Source organism: Gopherus evgoodei, chromosome 2, assembly GCF_007399415.2.
Source record: "Gopherus evgoodei ecotype Sinaloan lineage chromosome 2, rGopEvg1_v1.p, whole genome shotgun sequence".
Classification (NCBI taxonomy): domain Eukaryota; kingdom Metazoa; phylum Chordata; order Testudines; family Testudinidae; genus Gopherus; species Gopherus evgoodei.
In genome coordinates, this window is record NC_044323.1 from 158,033,905 (window position 1) to 158,050,014 (window position 16,110).

General features: G+C 46.4%; 1 protein-coding gene across 1 annotated transcript in view; it reads right to left on the reverse strand.

Moving 5' to 3' along the window:
• PPP3CC (protein phosphatase 3 catalytic subunit gamma) overlaps positions 1-15,624 on the reverse strand; it is a 52,713-nt gene extending 37,089 nt beyond the window's left edge. The window contains 1 exon segment of the mRNA XM_030552085.1: positions 15,383-15,624. Coding sequence (XP_030407945.1) covers positions 15,383-15,434 — 52 coding nt within the window. The 5' untranslated portion in view covers positions 15,435-15,624.
• Positions 15,625-16,110: the final 486 nt, after the last annotated feature.

The following is a 16,110-nucleotide window of genomic DNA, read 5'->3' on the forward strand; positions in this document are numbered from 1 at the left end:
AAATAATATGTTGTCCTTAGCAATATGCTGGGGCATTGGGCCTACACTGACTCAGAAGGAAGAATACCACATATTAAATCTTCAACACAAGCTTCCCGCAGCACCTAGGTCTAACCCAACCCTGCTTCACCTGCAAGATCTGACAGAACCACTATGCAAAGTTTAAAGGTGGAAATTTGCGGGGTGGGGGGGGGGGGGAAATCACATTTACAACTAGAGGCTGTAAAGTGGAAGAGATCTAGCATGAAGTTTTCTTTACAACCAGAGCTGTAAACATTAAATAGCAGGCAGAGACTTGCCATAATATTAAAAAAAAAAAAACTATTCCTGTAATATGGATAACTGCTACAGGTGTACAATGTAAACAGGAAACCAAGTTAGGTTTCTTAAGTTTTCCCCAGACCGAAACCACAAATGGGTTGAACCCAGTCTGACCTTTAACATTTAAGTGAATTAAGCAAATTCAAACCTGCTGTTAGTTCCCCAGTATATTTATAGCTAGAGTTTTCTTCTTGAAATGATCATCTGCAGAAATCTCTGGTCATACAACCCCAGGATCTCTTCATTCCTAGAGCCCCATCTTGAGCTATGTGATGTTCCCTCAGACTAAGGTGAAGTGAAGCATCTGCAGGAACAGATCTGTGTTTCATCCTAACTTTCTGAAGCATGGATCAACCCAGACTTTGCCATTATTCAGTTTAAAGCAACTCTGGCACAAGCAGGGATATTGATGTGCCTCAGCAGAATTACCACTTCAGCTAAACAAACACCATGGAAACTAAATAATCACAACATGAAGCAAAGTACAGCTCCTCTAACCTGTAACCCACCCCAGAACATAACTTGCTCTGTTAATGTTTGATCCTATTAATCCAAACTCAATTTATGCCTTGCTTGGGCAGGCCACTTAATAAAATGAGCATCTACCTTGCAGAGTTGACACAATCACTATGTAAATGCTTATTATTACACCACTTTATTGCTCTTTGTTCCTAAACCCCTAAACTTTTGAAGATTCTTCTATCTCCCCAGTAGATTGTAATTTTCCTTTTCTTGTATGAATGTGGTGCCTGAATTTCAGAACATCCACAAATCCAGCAGAAGAGCTACAAGTTCTCAACACCTTGAAAGTCAGGCCAATGGTCGTCATGTGGGTATTTACTGTTTCAGGCCATGTCTACATCTAAAATTTTGCAGCGCTGGTTGTTACAGCTGTATTAGTACAGCTGTATAGGGCCAGCGCTGCAGAGTGGCCACACTTACAGCAACCAGCGCTGCAAGTGGTGTTAGATGTGGCCACACTGCAGCGCTGTTGGGCGGCTTCAAGGGGGGTTCCGGGAACGCGAGAGCAAACCGGGAAAGGAGACCAGCTTCGCCGCGGTTTGCTCTCGCGTTCCCCGAACCACCCTGCAAACCGCAGGGAAGGAGACCTGCTTGATCGGGGAACGCGAGAGCAAACCGGGAAAGGAGACCAGCTTCGCCGCGGTTTGCTCTCACGTTCCCGGAGCCACCCAGCAAACCGCAGGGAAGGAGACCTGCTTGCTCGGGGTTCCGGGAACGAGAGAGTAAACCGGGAAAGGAGACCAGCTTCGCCGCGGTTTGCTCTCGCGTTCCCGGAGCCACCCAGCAAACCGCAGGGAAGGAGACCTGCTTGCTCGGGGTTCCGTGAACGAGAGAGCAAACCGGGAAAGGAGACCAGCTTCGCCGCGGTTTGCTCTCGCGTTCCCCGAACCACCGTGCAAACCGCAGGGAAGGAGACCTGCTTGCTCGGGGTTCCGGGAACGAGAGAGCAAACCGGGAAAGGAGACCAGCTTCGCCGCGGTTTGCTCTCGCGTTCCCGGAGCCACCCAGCAAACAGCAGGGAAGGAGACCTGCTTGCTCGGGGTTCCGGGAACGAGAGAGCAAACCGGGAAAGGAGACCAGCTTCGCCGCGGTTTGCTCTCGCGTTCCCCGAACCACCGTGCAAACCGCAGGGAAGGAGACCTGCTTGCTCGGGGTTCCGGGAACGAGAGAGCAAACCGGGAAAGGAGACCAGCTTCGCCGCGGTTTGCTCTCGCGTTCCCGGAGCCACCCAGCAAACCGCAGGGAAGGAGACCTGCTTGCTCGGGGTTCCGGGAACGAGAGAGCAAACCGGGAAAGGAGACCAGCTTCGCCGCGGTTTGCTCTCGCGTTCCCCGAACCACCCTGCAAACCGCAGGGAAGGAGACCTGCTTGCTCGGGGTTCCGGGAACGAGAGAGCAAACCGGGAAAGGAGACCAGCTTCGCCGCGGTTTGCTCTCGCGTTCCCCGAACCACCGTGCAAACCGCAGGGAAGGAGACCTGCTTGCTCGGGGTTCCGGGAACGAGAGAGCAAACCGGGAAAGGAGACCAGCTTCGCCGCGGTTTGCTCTCGCGTTCCCCGAACCACCCTGCAAACCGCAGGGAAGGAGACCTGCTTGATTGGGGTTCCGGGAACGAGAGAGCAAACCGGGAAAGGAGACCAGCTTGATTACCAGAGGCTTCCTCCTTCCACGGAGGTCAAGAAAAGCGCTGGTAAGTGTCTACATTGGATTACCAGCGCTGGATCCTCTACACCCGAGACAAAACGGGAGTACGGCCAGCGCTGCAAACAGGGAGTTGCAGCGCTGGTGATGCCCTGCAGATGTGTACACCTTCAAAGTTGCAGCGCTGTAACTCCCTCACCAGCGCTGCAACTTTCTGATGTAGACAAGCCCTCAGACAGCCAAAGTACCTAGGACAGTCCCTTGATTCACTTTCCATGTCTCTTAACGATGATATGCTGAATTTCAGACTCTGGATATCTTACCCTCCTTCCCTGTTTTTACAGCATACTTCATTTTTTTAAATGAACAGTGACTAACCCAAATAGATTAGGAGTGTTTAAGCACCTGATTTCCTAGGAGTAATTTTAGGGCTCACCAGAAATTTTGATCTAATATGAAACTGGTCTAAGACAGCTATATTTTCTGAATGAAAATTAATCCTTTCTATGGAACAGATTCAGAAAGCTTACTATACCCTTCATACTGAACTAGATCATTTCTTCTGAAATTAAGATAAAAACAGTTGCCAGTAATAAATCCTAAACAATCTACATAATATTTTAAAAAATCATTCATAAAGTTGAATAATTTTTTCCACGGGGACAGAAGGAAACATAGTAAGTTATCACAATACTAAATTAAAGTCACACAGATATACCATTGAACTGAAATGTTCCCTTTAGAAATGAGAACCTGAAGTCCACCACTACATCAATTATCAACTGCATTCCAGTAAAGGAGCAATGCTCAACCTCTGGGGCCAAGTTCGTCTTTCTGTTCCAACAGAATTTAGTCCTAAATGGCAATTTATAAGCCACATGCATCTAATTCCAATAATCAAGTTACACTTTCATGTTTCAAAATGCAAATAAACATGCCAAGAGAGTAATCACTTTTAAAGCTCCTTTTGAAAGTGGACTCCACAGCCCTTCCCACCCTGTGGCGGGACCTACTGGTAAATACAAGGCGGTTAAAAAATAAAAGCCAACTAAATCTGAGTCCACAAGAACAGTTTGGAAGCAATATACAACACAGCCTAACCTTCCAGCTACTGCTCTGAAGCCAGGTCTGCAACTAGAAACTTCTGCTGGCACATGATTGTCAGTGAGGGGTGAGATTTCCCCCTGACACTCACACTACATTTTTATTTTGGCAAATTACGTCAAGTAGATGCAATTAAGTGCTTTAGCCAAGATAAACTGCATCTACACTGGGGACGTTTGTTGGTATAGCTATGCTGGGAAAACTTTTCCAATGCACACTAAGTCTAAGACAGTGCAGAACTCTGCCATTTCTCACCTCTCAGTTTAATGGAATTTGTTATAAAACTCTCCGCACACACAGAGGGGCATGTTGCTCCCCTTTTCTATGGTTCCACAAGAGTGCCATCAGATTTGAAATAGGAGTACTAATTAAAACAGAGGCAACTTAAGACTGCAGCTATGCATCAGCCATCCAACTCATAGCAAGAAGAGCAGTTACAAAACTTTCATTATGTAAATTAACTCTTCATGCATGGATTCATTTCCTGTCAATGAGATTTCCCAGCAAACCAAGCTGAACATCTCAGCTGCAGCTGAGACCCAAATTCATGACATGTTTTCTGGGAAGCCCACCAGTGCTAGCCTTCTACTGCAGAAGCCCTATTTTACTTCAGTTTCTGCAAGACAGTTACAAAACTTTATCCACTGGTACACTAAATCTATTTGCCCACCTTTCCCATTGATGATTAAGACACCAATATTCTACTTGCCTGGGAAAGCTGAATTTAGTTTTAAAGTGTCTGCATTGCTATGCAATAGTTCCAGCTCCTAACGAGCCAAAGCTGAGTGACTGATCTGCTGTCTTTGGTTTGTCTTGGATTTTAAGCTTGTTAGGGTAGGGACCATTACTTAGGGCTTGTCTACATCACAAAGTTGCAGCGCTGGTGAGGGGGTTACAGCGCTGCAACTTAGGAGGTGTACACATCTGCAGGGCATCACCAGCGCTGCAACTCCCTGTTTGCAGCACTGGCCGTACTCCCATTTTGTCTCGGGTGTAGAGGATCCAGCGCTGGATCACCAGCGCTGGTAATCAAGTGTAGACACTTACCAGCGCTTTTCTTGACCTCCGTGGAATAAGCAGGTATCCCAGCATACCTGAGGAAGCCTCTGGTAAACAAGCTGGTCTCCTTCCCCGGTTTGCTCTCGCGTTCCCCGAACCTCTGTGCAAGCAGGTCTCCTTCCCTGCGGTTTGCAGGGGGGTTCGGGGAACGCGAGAGCAAGCCGCGGCGAAGCTGGTCTTCCCTGGTTTGCTCTCGCGTTCCCCGAACAAGCAGGTCTCCTTCCCTGCGGTTTGCTGGGTGGCTCCGGGAACGCGAGAGCAAACCGCGGCGAAGCTGGTCTCCTTCCCCGGTTTGCTCTCGCGTTCCCCGAACCCCGAGCAAGCAGGTCTCCTTCCCTGAGGTTTGCAGGGTGGTTCGGGGAACGCGAGAGCAAACCGCGGCAAAGCTGGTCTCCTTCCCTGGTTTGCTCTCGCGTTCCCCGAACAAGCAGGTCTCCTTCCCTGCAGTTTGCAGAGTGGTTCGGGGAACGCAAGAGCAAACCGCGGCGAAGCTGGTCTCCTTCCCTGGTTTGCTCTCGCGTTCCCCGAACAAGCAGGTCTCCTTCCCTGCAGTTTGCAGGGGGGTTCGGGGAACGCGAGAGCAAACCGCGGCGAAGCTGGTCTCCTTCCCCGGTTTGCTCTCACATTCCCCGAACCCCCCTTGAAGCCGCCCAACAGCGCTGCAGTATGGCCACATCTAACACCACTTGCAGCGCTGGTTGCTATAAGTGTGGCCACTCTGCAGCGCTGGCCCTATACAGCTGTACTAATACAGCTGTAACAACCAGCGCTGCAAAATTTTAGATGTAGACATACCCTTACTCTGTTCTGACTCAGTACTCTGATGGCTCAGTAACATAAGGAGTCTGAACTACAATCTCATACTGCTAACTGCCATAGAGAAAGAGAGCAGATAAGCCCTGAAAACTGGCCTGAAAAATCTTTGAGACACTGAGACTCTACAGACTTTTCAGCAGTTAAAAATACACATATTACTATCAAACAGTCACTCAACAGTATGCCACCCAGCATCAGATTTGTCATCTTGCTTTCATCAGCTCTATCAGATTGGATGATTTCCTCAGCTGACTTGAGGGTCATCACTAAGCTTGGAAAAAAAAAAAAAAAAGCATGAGGTCCACAGCAAACAGCTGCAGCTACTTAAAAAAAGTGAGCTAACCAAAGGAGAGGAATGGGGATTCCTAGATGTCAGCAGACAGGGAAATTCGCCACCTGTTTTCACAAGGTTAGCAAGCTGACAGCTCATCCACTAATAGATCATTAATACAAAAACAGTAGGGTCTGTGTGTCAAAAACAAATTCCCCACCTGCTGGTAAATGTAAATCTGACGCTATCAGCAGCATGTAGGGGGAGGTTGAGGGGTTGGCTCTAGTTTTAAACCTACTTTAAGTGAACATGATTTTGTACATAGTGTACTTTTAAGATCAGACTCAAACCAGCTTTGTAGGCATAAGCTGACCTGTTCCATATGGGAAAACTAAACAAAGTAACATCCACAAACACTTTCATCAGATTCCACTGCTAACTGTGACACAGACATGCAGAGCCCAGCCAGCAGGCCTTTGACCAAAGTGTTGCATTATACTGAGCAAGAGACGATCATTACCAATAGAAAAGATTTCAATTACTTGCATTATCGACTGCAGAAAAGTTACCAAGTCACACAGTTATAATCGTGGATTCCTCAATTTTTCTTCCTTCCAATACTCACCATATGGCTGAATACTTCAACGTAAGCTCTGTTTACACTTAGGTAAGTTCTGGTTACAAACAGATTCTAAATCACTGTACGGCATCTTTACTCCACTGCTCCTGGTCATCTGCACTCAGGCAATGTCTTGTAATCACTGTGACAGTTTGTAGGAAAGATGTTGCAATACACAGTATTATAAAACCTAACCCTTCAGTTAGCCTATATTAGAGCTCAACAGGAGCAATTCACCTGCAAGCAGCGTATAAAGCTAAGGAGGAGCAAAACCCTTTATAAGATCACCTAAATTCAATCACCACTTTAAGAGGAGTTATGTTACAATGGGGTGGAATATCAAAAGATTCTTAAATAAGTCTGTAAGAAAATCACAGGCTGTGATTTTGTTGCAGAAACAGAAACTTTGAACACACATCACATCTCCCTGTAGTTCCCACAAATTTAAGTAGCACCGCGATCACATGCATCGGTCACAATGCCACTCACTCAAATTTGGTCTGGCTATCTCTCTGTCATACCATCCACTTACAGGGGTGCAGAGCCACTCACTCAGAGTTGGCCCAGCTGCCCCTCTGTCATGACAGGGTGGGGGTGGGGTAGGAAGGAGGAGAATTAGGCCAACTGAGTGAATGGCACTGCAACCTGACACACTCACATTTGCCCCTGCACCAAAGCCACAGCTTTCACAAACCGTGGCAACACCTTTTGAACCAAAAAATCATGACTTTCTTACAGCCTTATTCATAAATAAATTATAAAACCTGGTAAGTACCATAAAATTAATCCTACAGGTGTGAACATAGGTAAAAAGTTAAGTCACATTACAGTAATCATTCAAAGAAACCTACAACTATCACCAGAAAGAAAATTCTTCTTTATATCTTTATTATAGGCCATGCTCTAGGAAATCTTCAGGTTACAAATCTGAACCCTGCAATTTTATAAGCTGAAAAATCTTATTACTCGTTTTAAAGCCATTTTATGTGTGATCACCATCCCTCACCTGCTTACAAAATGGAAAGCCTTCTGTAGCTGGCTTTGGGAACGAACACTGCATTATCTACCTCACCTGGCCCTGCTCAGCTTGGGGTGGGGGCAGAGAAAGTGTTTTGAAATTTAAGTCTCAGAAACCATCACCATTGCTCTTGCAGAAGCCAGAAGGTATTTACCTCCCCCCCCCCCCCCCCCCCAAAAAAATCAACAGTGAAGAGCTGGATTTAGATTTCTGGATCTCATAAATAAAACCTAGAAGTCTCACATAAGTAACATATCCAGGCTCCCAGCTGGAAGAGGTCATATTACTCAAAACACTCACATCTACCTCTGCTACTAATGGGAACATAGCAAGAACCTACTATAGCTTCATAGCTGGAGATGCTGCTGCTAGAGAAGCCAGTGAGACTTCCTCTTCAGAGATTGGAGGTTTGAAGTCAGGAGTGCAGTCCAGATAGCACAACACTACCACTCTCTGCAAATTAAGTCTTTAAAATAAAAAAAGAGAGCCGAACAGGATTTCATTCTCCTATCCCTGCTGGGGTCTGCCATATCAATGAGGACTTTCTTTATGCATCCCATTTTCTTCCCAACTCTGTTTTTCATCCTGTCAGCCCATCAGCCTTCTAGTCAGAGACTGACCTCCCTGTGGAGCCCACCAATACCATCAAACAGAAATCATTCTGTTCTCCATAAGCTTTCATTGTACTCCTGACTCAGGACTCAAACCCAGCTCAGTACTGCAGGCCAAGAGACCAGTCTTGAAGAAGAGCTTTACTGCTGAGTTTTATATATTAACACTGCTGCTTTCACATAGCCCACTCCCTTGCTTCAAACTGCTTACTAATGTCTAAACCCATTAACACACTGTACAGCTAGTAAACATAACCGGCATCGCAAGGCAATCTGTACAGAAGCGTAAGGGACTGAACAGGAGATGCCTGAAAACCAATAAAGAGTTGTCAGAGATAAACTCAGACAATTACTGGTCTACAAGCTAATATCTTGAGATTAATGTGTGGCTCTGCCTCCACTGGGACTCCAGGATTTACCTAAATAGCTCTGCTCTTCACAAACAGGCCAGCCTTCATTACTATTTTAAGCCGGCACCCTGCCCTACTTCCTGCAGACTCAATTCCTAAGCAAGCAGCCTTCCTTCATTTTCTAACCATAAAACCAGCTAAACACTGAAAATGATATTACAGTTGGAAGTGGTAGATTCGAGTCATGTCTCTCTTTTTTTATTAAATGAAAAATACTAAGCATTTTTATTTCATCAAGATACCTGGCTGATTTGAACTCATTTGTTCTGACTGCTAGAGAATTGGGCTTCTGAGCAGCAGGTACAGACCTTAATATGAAGAACGGAGTTAACCTTTCACAGAAGAATATCCAGATAATAGGAATAGAGAAAAATCACATTATATACAGAGGATTCGCAAATTAACAGCAACTCTTGTCATTTACACATGAGATTCCCCCCCTCCTTTCCATGTTGTTGCACTATTCTGACACTTCATATGTGGTTCTCCAAAGAAATACAAATGCACCCCAGCCTTTTATATTTTCACAAAGCCTCATCAATGATTTTCTATCTTTGCTATCACATTTTAGTCTTTGGTAGCAGCACAGACACCTCTGCTAAAATGTAGATAAATCAGAGAATAGCATAATGACAAGAGAGAGCAGTCATATTTTTAGCTACCAAGACCTGGTTTAGGGCACTTGCTCCAGCCAGGTCCATATTACAAAGGTTGCTGGACACATGAACTGGTGGTGCCACGGCTAATATACAGGACGGGGCAGGAGACATTTAATACCAGATGCACATTATAGTTTAATCTTCCACTCTCCCATAAGGTATTAGTCAGAGTGCCACGATCTGCAATGCATTTGATTTCTGTTGCATTTTTAGATGTATCGTCACATGATCTGACAGCATTAGCATGAATTCTGCAGCAGACAATCCAAGCCCAGACTGCAAGCTGTCCCTTCTCAAACCACATCAAATTAAGACCACCTGTGCTAAGACATGTCTGTGGGGCATAAAAGATCAGTTAATAATTAAGGAATATTCAGTGAGATTTCCAGATTTCTATAGCCCTTAATGGTATAACCATGTCTATGCTCAAGACCTGGAGCCTTGTCCAGATGAGTACTTGTGCTGTGACACCACCTGGCTTTTAGGGATCCCACTGAGATTTCTTAAGTCAGCTGGCACTGGCACTTTTAGCGTGGTGCTCCCAATGTTTGAGAAAGCTCCCATTGTCCCCCAAACAAGTATGCACCCTTTGTTCCTACTTTTAACCACTATCTATAGCTCTCCCCCCCCCATAAAGTGTTTCATAAATTAATTCTCAGTTATAATATTACAACATTAGACAAGATAAACCAATCTAACAAGAATGTTAAATATTATGGCAGCTATTATGAAGACCCTCAAACATATATTTCTTTTAATAAACATTTCCCTCATATTAAGGTTCATCTCTATGCCTCCTTATAAGAGTCCCATTCCCAGTGTATGCAGTTTTAGGCTAGTATTTGGCCATGTCTACATCTAAAATTTTGCAGCGCTGGTTGTTACAGCTGTATTAGTACAGCTGTATAGGGCCAGCGCTGCAGAGTGGCCACACTTACAGCAACCAGCGCTGCAAGTGGTGTTAGATGTGGCCACACTGCAGCGCTGTTGGGCGGCTTCAAGGGGGGTTCCGGGAACGCGAGAGCAAACCGGGGAAGGAGACCAGCTTCGCCGCGGTTTGCTCTCGCGTTCCCGGAGCCACCCTGCAAACCGCAGGGAAGGAGACCTGCTTGCTCGGGGTTCCGGGAACGAGAGAGCAAGCCGGGGAAGGAGACCAGCTTCGCCGCGGTTTGCTCTCTCGTTCCCGGAACCCCGAGCAAGCAGGTCTCCTTCCCTGCGGTTTGCAGGGTGGCTCCGGGAACGCGAGAGCAAACCGCGGCGAAGCTGGTCTCCTTTCCCGGTTTGCTCTCTCGTTCCCCGAACCGCCGAGCAAGCGGTTCTCCTTCCCTGCGGTTTGCAGGGTGGCTCCGGGAACGAGAGAGCAAACCGCGGCAAAGCTGGTCTCCTTTCCCGGTTTGCTCTCTCGTTCCCCGAACCCCGAGCAAGCAGGTCTCCTTCCCTGCGGTTTGCAGGGTGGCTCCGGGAACGTGAGAGCAAACCGCGGCGAAGCTGGTCTCCTTTCCCGGTTTGCTCTCTCGTTCCCGGAACCCCGAGCAAGCAGGTTTCCTTCCCTGCGGTTTGCAGGGTGGCTCCGGGAACGCGAGAGCAAGCCGGGGAAGGAGACCAGCTTGATTACCAGAGGCTTCCTCCTTCCACGGAGGTCAAGAAAAGCGCTGGTAAGTGTCTACACTGGATTACCAGCGCTGGATCCTCTACACCCGAGACAAAACGGGAGTACGGCCAGCGCTGCAAACAGGGAGTTGCAGCGCTGGTGATGCCCTGCAGATGTGTACACCTTCAAAGTTGCAGCGCTGTAACTCCCTCACCAGCGCTGCAACTTTCTGATGTAGACAAGCCCTTTGTTTGATATTTTTATCCATGTGTTGTGTTATGAAATAGCTGTACAGCATCTGTGAGTACCTCAGATGGGGGAGAAATATATTCAACTTCAAAATGAGAATACTGTATGTTAACAAGGTATATATTTTAAAACCACAATTTTTTATGAAGTGCAAGGTCTCAAGAACAGTTCTGACTTAGCAAGGCAAAGCAGCAAATTTTCTAGCTTCATCTTGATTTGCCTTGTCACAATCTGAAGGAACCCCTTCAAAGCCACAGAAAAGCAGAATATATCAAATTAGCATCAACCCTACAGATCTCACTCAGTGGTAAAGCTCTCATTGAAGTCATTGGGAGTTTTGCCTGATCCGAGGAAGAGGGTATTCACCCACGAAAGCTCATACTCCAAAACATCTGTTACTCTATAAGGTGCCACAGGATTCTTTGTTGCCTGAATATGGACTGCATAATCAGACCTCTATACTAAGAATTGCCCACGCCACAAATGATATATAGAACACGGCATGCACAAAGAGAGTGACATGAGCCACCTTTTATGCATTTATATTCCACTCAAAAACTATGCCTCATCTGAGCTGAACAAGCATTCTGTTAAGGCATCACCTTGACCAGCAAGCAGTGTCTTCCATTTCCATAAATACTGAAATCTCCAAGTTTTGGCTACCTCTTATTAAGAGTCCTTCTTTCCTAGACTTGCTGTTTACTCTCTTGGCTAACTCCTCAATGGCATGCTGCCATAGGTCTTGAGATCTAACTCACATTTGGAAAATCCAAACCAAGAACTAGACTCCTGAAACAAGAAAGAAAAAAGTTTTATCTTGAGAACTAAATGTTCTTATGATAAACTTGTTGGGTGAATTGTCAGAGCTGCAGGTCAAACACTAGCAAAGAAAAGCTGAGGGCTTTTAAACTCACCCCCTCTTATGCTGTTCCCTTAATACAAATAAGATGGGTATGCAGCTATGAGAATGACAAAGTTTAAGTGTTTGAGAGAGAGGAGCACACAGAGAGTTCTGAAAGGTGATAAACTCAATCTTAACCCGAAAAAACAATTCGGGAGACATCTATCAACGTGGTCTCGATCAAAGCAAGAACTGCTAAATGCTAATCCCAGCATTAGCTATCATTCACTGCTTGGCCTTAAGAAAGTCACTTTATTTCTCTGTGCTTCAGTTTCTCCAGCTGTAAAACAGTGAATATGCTTTCTTATTTCACAGAAGGGTTGCAAATTAGTGGCTACCCAGAAGCACTATATAAGTGTAAAGTATTACATTATAAAGCTATTACGCTGATTACTGAGAAACATGAAAAGGTAGTTGTAGCCAAAAGAGAAAATGCTAGATTTTAGCAATTCAGTTCCTCATAGTGATTAGTCAGGATCCCAACACACTGACATTACTTCTTCCTGAAAAGTCACCAAGTTAAGATGAGGCTCTTGTTTCTTTGCCTTGATCTGGCCAAGTGTTTAAACAACACTATCAGGATTTTTTAAAGAATTCTTCATAAAGACAAACAAACATAGCTCAGCAGGCAGGTTGCTCTCTCCAGTCCGCTTGAGTCATCAGGACTTAACTTTGGTTAAGAAAAAAAAAAAATCAGGATCCCCACTGCAGATAGCTACTCTCATTGTCACCAGTACTTTCCAGAGGATTTATTTTACAGCCAAGGGTGATAGTTTATACTTCATGTAGAATGAAATGGAACCGTTACTGTATAACAGACATGTCTGAAGGCCTATTTTTACAAGTTACTTCTTTGCAGATCAATGCCCTGTTTACCCAGAGGAGCGGTATACAGCATTATTCCCTGACAACATGCTTCACACCTCTGTCCCGGATGATCCACCAATAGGTGTGAGAAGGGAAGTCAGTCCCCATGGTCCACCCAACTCTTAACCTCACTGCTGAGACTGCTAATAAGGAGACTGTAGAGAAATTTTATTTGCAGACCCATTTCAGAGGGCTTATATCTGACTAAAGGTATCATATTCCACCATTCTGAAGTTTTATTGCATGTCATAGGCTTTTGATCTATGCCAAGCCTTTTTAGTTTTTATTTTTAAAAGGCAAAACTACCCCTCTCTTAATAGCTGAGTGATTTTGCTTCAAGTAATGTCCTGACAGCTTCCACTGAGACCTACTTTTGGCCATGTCTAAACTATTAACTGTGTTTGAAAATTAAGATGTTTGGTTAAAACAGACATCACTTGATTATATGTCAAGCTGCTTAACAGTGATAACTGATGAACCAGAAATACAAGGGGGCCTAACACAGGATTAAAAAACTGAGCTGCTTTAAAATAATAGCTGTAAGTAGACAAACTTGAGGAACTATGTTTCCACTTGCTTATGACCGAACATAATTAAGGCTAATGTTTTCACAGCCCTTTGGAAATGTAAGATTATAAGATAAACATTATTAAAATATGCAACAGAACAGTAGAGACTTTTTCAATGCAGTGACTGAACAAAATTAGCTCTTATTTCTCTTTAGGTTTAAAATGAAATACCACAAACAATGCAATCACCTTTTAATAAAAATTCCCCCTCCCCTTTTTTTTCCTTACAGATGGTGAAATTCCTCCCCAGACATCCAAAGCCAGTCCAAATAAGGTACATAGTCTACCTCGGGAATGACATCCATAATCACAGCACTCTATCTATAGTGCAGCCTCCTTATGAGACTATCCCCCAGGCTTCACTACATACTGTTAGCATGCATTTGTATAGTGAATGATCATACTGTCTCCCTTTAAGCTCCAGTGAATAACTCGCTACATGTGTGTGAGCTCCACCTGGCTGAGGACTAATTATCAAAGGCCATTCCCAAACTCTGGCTTTCTAGATATTATTACACTGCTGGCTAACCCCCAAAGCTACTCTATTAAATGTATTCAATCCAGTGCATCCACAATGTACACGTAATTGTTAATGGGATTTCACAGAAAGAAGTCCAAAGGTTCAGCTACAATGTAAGCTAAGATAGTGGTAATATAGAAGACAGCTGAACTGACAGGACCCTCTCATTTCTAGCAGTAATATTAAACTAAAATCACAAAAAAAGACCGAATGTTAAACATCTAAGCAACTCACAGGAACCTCAGGGTCCAGGCTGCCACCCCGTTCCACTTTGTCTATGTATCAAGTAGCATCTATTAACACTTGAACACAACAAATAAAAATTCATTTGGGCCCAGGTTAAAGTAGCAGGTAGAGGTGACAGTGTAAGCACCGAAATGGTCAGTAGAGGCTCCATACATGTGAAATTTGACATATTCCTGTTCATATCTCAGTCCTATAACAAGATGGGTTAAGGGTAGTGTGACTGATTATAACAATTTAAAAAGAATAGGAGTACTTGTGGCAAATTAGAGAGTAACACATTTATTTGAGCATAAGCTTTCGTGGGCTACAGCCCACTTCATTGGATACATAGAATGGAACATATAAGAAGAGTATATATATATACACATTCAGAGAAGATGCCATACCAGATCTAAAAGGCTAATTAATTAAGATGACCTGTTATCAGCAGGAAAATCCATTTGTTAGTCTCTAAGGTGCCACAAGTACTCCTGTTCTTTTTATGAAAACAAACAGACTAACAGGGCTGCTACTCTGACACTTACAACAATTTAAGATGCCCAAGTCAGCAGCCTTTGTAACTGTGCAATTGTATAGTAGTGATGGCAGCTGAGCAAAAATGTAAACATATAAAATAGATGTTCTCCAATACATGGGCATGAGAGATGGCATTAGATTAATTAGGGCATCTAGATCTACATTGTACAAGCTTCCAACTAATCCAGGAACTTCTCAATTAATATGTTGCTCTCCTCTCTGTTAACCGCTTCCAACATCATCAGCAATTTTAAAATAGCATCTACTATGGGAGGTGCCCAGCATAGGGTGCACCAAGCACAGCATGTCAAAACAGGAGGACTTCAGGAAGACACTCATGTGCAGGCAAAAAATGAGGTGCACATCAGGGGCTCAGAAAGACAAGGGGAAATCTCCACCCTTCTTGGAGCAGAAAGAATATCAGCACTGGCCACTGCTCGGCTTCGTAAGTCTGAATGCCCAGACTGGAAACGGGCAAGTGGAGTCGCCCACGTGCCCACACTGCCTCCCCCGCCAAGGGGAAGGGGGCACAAACCCCAATTCTCTGATCTCTTCCCCCTCTTTTACCTGTGAAGAAAAAACAGCTCCCTAACCTGCATCACTCACCCGCCTGCTCCCTCCAGACAGTGACCCGCAGGGTCCCCCAGTCCCCGCACGCACACTCGGGGCCCCCTCCCAAGCGCAGTAACCCTCACCCGAGAACCGCCCCCCCACACCCAACGATGCCCAACCCAACCGCCCCAGAGTCTCCCTCCCCCTACGGGCCCACACAGCGGGAACCCCCAGACCCCTCTCCTCCGTACTCACAGCAGCCCCCCCAGCCCGGTCTCCCGTCACCAGAGAACGGGAGGGGCCCCAGCCCCGGCCCCTCACCCTTCACGATGCGCTCGGTCGTGGGCAGCTTGTTGTGGCCGCGCCCGGTCATGGTGCCGCCTCCCCGCGTCGGCTCCCGGACCGCCCCTCCCCCCGCGGCCTCCCCCGGGGAGCCGGGACTCCGACCGCGGCTGAGCAGGCCCCGCTGACGACGGCGGCAGCGGCGCAGGGATCCGGATCCGCTCGGTGTCCGGGCGGCGGCAGCGACTCCTCCCGAGCTCTTCTTCTCCCCACCCCCTCCCCGAGCCTACACCGTTAGTGCGCAGGCGCCAACCTCCCTCCGCCTCCCGAGGAAAGAAGGCGCAGGCGCCAACTCCCTCATTTCCTCTCGTGCGCAGGCGCCACCTACCGTCTCTGTGCTTCTGTACGCGCATGCACCAACTGGTGTTCCTCGCCCCACCCCCGCCCGGTCCTTTCCTGGCGCACGCGCAGTGTCGCCACCTGTGCTGATGGTCTCCCTCAGGCGCCTTTAGGAACGGCTCTCCTCCGAGGTCACGTGACCAGGCTGCGGGGGAACCCTTTCCTCCCCCCGCCCATCTTGAATGAGCAGTGTTGCTAAGTGATGGGGGTCCGGCCTTGCTTGGGAGCTGCGGCCTAGGGCGGGAGGCAAGCAGCCTGAGCCCCGGCCCCGGGGCTGGGGGGAAGCTCAGAGCCTGATTCACCCCGCCACAGAGCAGAGCTCGTGCCCCCTCCTGGAGGCCCAGGGTCTCGCTCTCTGCGCCCCTGGG